Source organism: Gobio gobio (genome assembly GCF_949357685.1).
Source record: "Gobio gobio genome assembly, chromosome: 13".
Classification (NCBI taxonomy): domain Eukaryota; kingdom Metazoa; phylum Chordata; class Actinopteri; order Cypriniformes; family Gobionidae; genus Gobio; species Gobio gobio.
In genome coordinates this window covers 3,797,413-3,802,827 of record NC_137106.1, presented here as the reverse complement: position 1 = coordinate 3,802,827, position 5,415 = coordinate 3,797,413, and the positions used below count along the sequence as shown (strand labels likewise).

At 38.7% G+C, this 5,415-nt stretch overlaps 1 protein-coding gene across 1 annotated transcript in view; it reads right to left on the bottom strand.

Moving 5' to 3' along the window:
- Positions 1-4,225, bottom strand: part of cyp1c1 (cytochrome P450, family 1, subfamily C, polypeptide 1) — a 4,479-nt gene extending 254 nt beyond the window's left edge. The window contains exon 1 of the mRNA XM_079833801.1: positions 1-4,225. This exon is cut by the window's left edge and continues 254 nt beyond it. Within this exon, the coding sequence (XP_079689927.1) occupies positions 2,537-4,108 (1,572 nt within the window). The 5' untranslated portion in view covers positions 4,109-4,225 and the 3' untranslated portion in view covers positions 1-2,536.
- Positions 4,226-5,415: the final 1,190 nt, after the last annotated feature.

Here is a 5,415-nt window from a genome sequence, read left to right as displayed (position 1 = left end):
ATAAATTGCAAGAGAATATAATTTATAGAAACAGTATAATGGGTATAAATAAATGCTTAAAATACTGAAAATACCTGAAGTACATAATCACATTGTTATACAGTTTTATGCAAGCATAATTAAATGCACTGCTATGCCAGATGTGATTCAACATCTGGGTTCATAGGAAGTAACAGCCGCTGGTAATGACTCACTACAAACAATTGCATAATATTACATAATAACTGATGCGTCTACAGTGACAGTGGCTTAGAGTTTGACCATAAACACCTCATATTGTGATCTGCAAAACATTCTTTTTGAAGCATAGATGGTTTATGGAAAGCAATTTAAACATTTAGAATCTCTTCTATGGAAGCTTGTTTGCACCGCAGAATAAAAAATGAAAAAGGGAATTGTGGCTTATATCTCACAATTCTGACTTTATATCTCACAATTCTGACTTTATATCTCGCAATTCTGACTTTATATCTCAATTCTGACTTTATATCTCAATTCTGACTTTATATCACACAATTCTGACTTAATATCTCACAATTCTGACTTTATATCTCGCAATTCTGACTTTATATCTCAATTCTGACTTTATATCTCACAATTCTGACTTTATATCTCAATTCTGACTTTATATCTCAATTCTGACTTTATATCTCGCAATTCTGACTTTATATCTCAATTCTGACTTTATATCTCGCAATTCTGACTTTATATGACACAATTCTGACTTTGTCTTACAATTTAGATTTTTTTATCTCAGGACTGCTATATAGATATAAAGTCAGAATTACGAGATATTAAGTCAGAATTGTGAGATATTAAGTCAGAATTACAATATAATCAGAATTACGAGATATAAAGTCAGAATTATGAGATATAAAGTCAGAATTGTGAGATATTAAGTCAGAATTACGAGATATAAAGTCAGAATTACGAGATATAAAGTCAGAATTGAGTGATATTAAGTCAGAATTGAGTGATATTAAGTCAGAATTGTGAGATATTAAGTCAGAATTACAATATAATCAGAATAACGAGATATAAAGTCAGAATTACGAGATATAGTCAGAAATGAGTGATATTAAGACAGAATTAAGTGATATTAAGTCAGAATTGTGTGATATTAAGTCAGAATTGTGAGATATTAAGTCAGAATTGAGTGATATTAAGTCAGAATTGGGAGATATAAAGTCAGAATGGAAATAAAAAGTAAGAATTACAAGATATAAAGTCAGAATTGTGAGATGTAAAGTCAGAATTACGAGATATAATCAGAATTAGGAGATATAAAGTCAGAATTATGAGATATTAAATCAGAATTACAAGATTTAATCAGAATTACGAGATATAAAGTCAGAATTGTGAGATATTAAGTCAGAATTACGAGATATAATCAGAATTACGAGATTTAATCAGAATTACGAGATATAAAGTCAGAATTACGAGATATTAAATCAGAATTACGAGATTTAATCAGAATTACGAGATATAATGTCAGAATTACGAGATATTAAATCAGAATTACAAGATTTAATCAGAATTACGAGATATAAAGTCAGAATTACGAGATATAAAGTCAGAATTGTGAGATATTAAGTCAGAATTACGTGATATAATCAGAATTACGAGATATAAAGTCAGAATTGTGAGATATAAAGTCAGAATTACGAGATGTAAAGTCAGAATTACGAAATATAGAGTCAGAATTGAGATACAAAGTTATAAAGTCAGAATTGTGAGATATAAAGTCAGATTTACGAGATATAATCAGAATTACGAGATATTAATTCAGAATTACGAGATATAAAGTCAGAATTACGAGATATAAAGTCAGAATTACGAGATATAAAGTCAGAATTACGAGATATAAAGTCAGAATTGTGAGATATAAAGTCAGAATTACAAGATATAAAGTCAGAATTACGAGATATAATCAGAATTACGAGATATTAATTCAGAATTACGAGATATAAAGTCAGAATTGTGAGATATAAAGTCAGATTTACGAGATATAATCAGAATTACGAGATATTAATTCAGAATTACGAGATATAAAGTCAGAATTGTGAGATATAAAGTCAGAATTACAAGATATAAAGTCAGAATTACGAGATATAAAGTCAGAATTACGAAATATAGAGTCAGAATTGAGATATAAAGTTATAAAATCAGAATTGTGTGATATAAAGTCAGAATTGTGAGATAAAAAGTCAGAATTACGAGATATAATCAGAATTACGAGATATAATCAGAATTACGAGATATAATTAGAATTACGAGATATAAAGTCAGAATTGTGAGATAAAAAGTCGCAATTATCTTTTATTCTGTGGCTTTTATTCTAAGCTTCTATACTTTTCTATAGATGTGATCAATTCATTGAATCATTGCAAAACATATAAACGGTGTAAATATTCATTAAATATTAAATATGCAATTATCAGACAGCATTCAGTGCAGCTTTACTATGTGGAATACATTTGCAATATGTTCAGTCTCTGCTGGCCTTTAGTCACAAGAACAAGCCGGCGGCTTTCCCTCATGCCGGCGATACCAAGCCAAAAAGTTTTCCTCTGAGCTTGGCCGAGATGGTGTAATGCAGAGGCTTCAGTGTCAAACCGTACGAGCAGTCCATGGAGAGATCCTGAGAAGGGTTGCTGTCGAACGAGCACTGGTGCAGCAGGATGGCGGAGAACAGGAACACCTCGACTTTTGCGATCTGATCTCCAATGCATCTTCTCTTCCCAATGGAGAAGATCATCACGCCGTTGGTCAGGTCTTTGTCCAGGTCGCCGGCTTCGTCCAGGAATCTCGACGGGTTGAAGACGTGAGGATCGCGCCACTTCTGAGGGTCATGGTTGACGGACCACTGGTTGATGAACACCACGGTGTCTTTGGGGATGTGGAGGCCTTCGATGGTGACGTCTGAGGTGGTGGAGTGCGGGATGGTGACCGGGACGAAGCTGGTGAAGCGCATGGTCTCGTAAATGAAGGCGTCCAGGTATGCGAGGTTGCTCCTGTCTTCAATCGAGGGCAGGCGGTCGCGACCCACTACTTTATCAATCAGCTCTTGAAGTTTGCTCTGAATGGACGGGTGTTTGACTAAAAGCAGGAGGATCCATTGCATCAGGGTTGACATTGTGTCCTGTCCCGCCCCGATTAGATCAGTGACCGTTGCTTCGACGAAGTCTTTCGACAGGATGCTCTCCTTCCCGTGCTCGATCACGCCGATTATGGCGTCGCTCATATCGCGGGTGACCTCAGGGTCGTACGTTTCTCTGTGCTGCACCACTTTGTCCTTCACATAAGCAAAGAACTCCTGGTTGATGATCTTGAAGTTCTGGTAGACGCTTCTCACGGGATTCGGAAACGATTGTAGCCAAGGCATGACGTCCACCAAACTCCCGGCGCCTACGGTTTCTCCGAACTTATCCACTCTTTTCAGGAGAGTCCTGAACTCGGGGTCGTCATGTCCGTAGCGTTTCCCGAAACAAAGCGCGCAGATGACGTTGGCGGCGGCGACTGTGAATTCGTGCGCCGGGTTGAAGTGGCGTCCATCAGCGCTGAGCCTCAGGAACATCTGGACCAGATCCATGGCTTCGCCCACGACGTGTTGCTCAAACGCTCTTTTGGTTTGGGTGTTCGCCAACGAGAACGCTCTCAAAGTCGACTGCGCGACTTTCCGGTGCGTCCGCCACTGTTTGCCGTAGTTGTTAAAGGTCAAACTTCGGCCGCCGGAAATCATCCGAAAAGATACGAAGTTGGGCCGTCCGGCGAACTCGGTGCTGTGCTGGACGAGCGCCTTCCGAATGGCGGCGTCTCCGTTGAGAACCACGATGTCGTTGCGGCCGAGTCGGATCTGGTAGACATTCCCGTATTTCTTCGCCAGCTTTGAGAAGGTGATGTGCGGCATTTGGCCGAGCTGCATGGCGTTGCCCACCAAGGGCCAGGCGAACGGGCCCGGGAGCCGTTTCCTGAACGTGAGATTTCGGACCCACAGACAGGCCTCGAGGAAGAAGAGGATGATGAAGGATGCTATCAGAGCCGGCTGAACCTGTTCCTTCATGATGCTGCTCCCCTTCAGTCCAAACTCGGCTTCACTCAGAGCCATTCTTGCTTTTTTTTTTCCTGCTCAAATAATGCCTAAAGTTGCACACACAGAAAAAGCATAAGCATGCACAAATCTAAATGCAAAGTGTTCTACACTTGCTAGGCTTTCCCAGGTTAAGCTCAGTGTGTTTTCTGAGCTGGTCGGTGGGATTCATGTCTTTTATATATGTTTGCGGCACAGGGGGCCGGACCCGAGGACAGTCTCACTCCTCCCATTGTGGAAGCCTCGGAGACTCCGTCAGAAGATCCGCACGAGCTCCCGAGTCTGCGTGCAGTGAATCCAGCGCGTGGATCATCTTTGTTTCGTTTGCACGCGCTCTGTCTGGGGCATTCACTGTGCAAAACTCTCGTTTAATGTTTCTGAGCATCTCAACTCGTTGCATCTCCTTATTTGGCGCGCGCGCGCGTGTTTCCAGCCGTCGCGCGCTGGAGCTGTAATCGTTATTTCTGCTCTGGTTTGCACAGGATTACGAACATGTTATTTTAAGCTCGATGCAATCACTGACGGCATCCCAGACTCCTGTCTTGGTTTCATAATATATAGGTGCTCTGGTTTGCAGACCCACTCTAAACCCTAAAAATGGAAAAGTATGCATGCATGCAAGGAGTTATGCAACCCGGCAAGGCTTTGAAATGTGTGTGTGAAGGTGCATTTAGGTCCGTTATACCACATATATTGTTTATTGATGGAGTTATGTCATACTAAACAACATATGGGCTATTTAATACACATGTTTACAGCCTTTATATAGGCTGTAATGCATTATAAGGTGCATTAAAAGTACTTTTATAATGCATTATTTATCAGACCATGCAACAATATATGGGCTATTTAATATTCATATTTACAGCCTTTATATAGGCTATAATGCATTATAAGGTGCGTTAAAAGTACTTTTATAATGCATTATATATAAAGGCTGTAAATATGAATATTAAATAGCCCATATATTGTTGCATGGTCTGATAAATAATAATACATTATAAAAGTACTTTTAACGCACCTTTTAATGCATTGCAAGGTCTCATGAATAATTGTCACCCCAGTTATAATGCATTATGATGCTTATCTGCTCATTGAACACTCCTTTAATGCATTAAAAACACATGACAAACAATCAATTTCAGATGTTGCAAGTAATCTGCAAATATTGCATTTTGACTTTGGTTACAGTTATATCACTTTATTTAAAGCCTTTATATAATACATTAATTATGGCTTGTAACCACAGTTTAGAAATGATAATTTATTAAAACATGACATTGTAACAAGGAATCTGTGACTATTATAATGTGTTTAAACTTTGG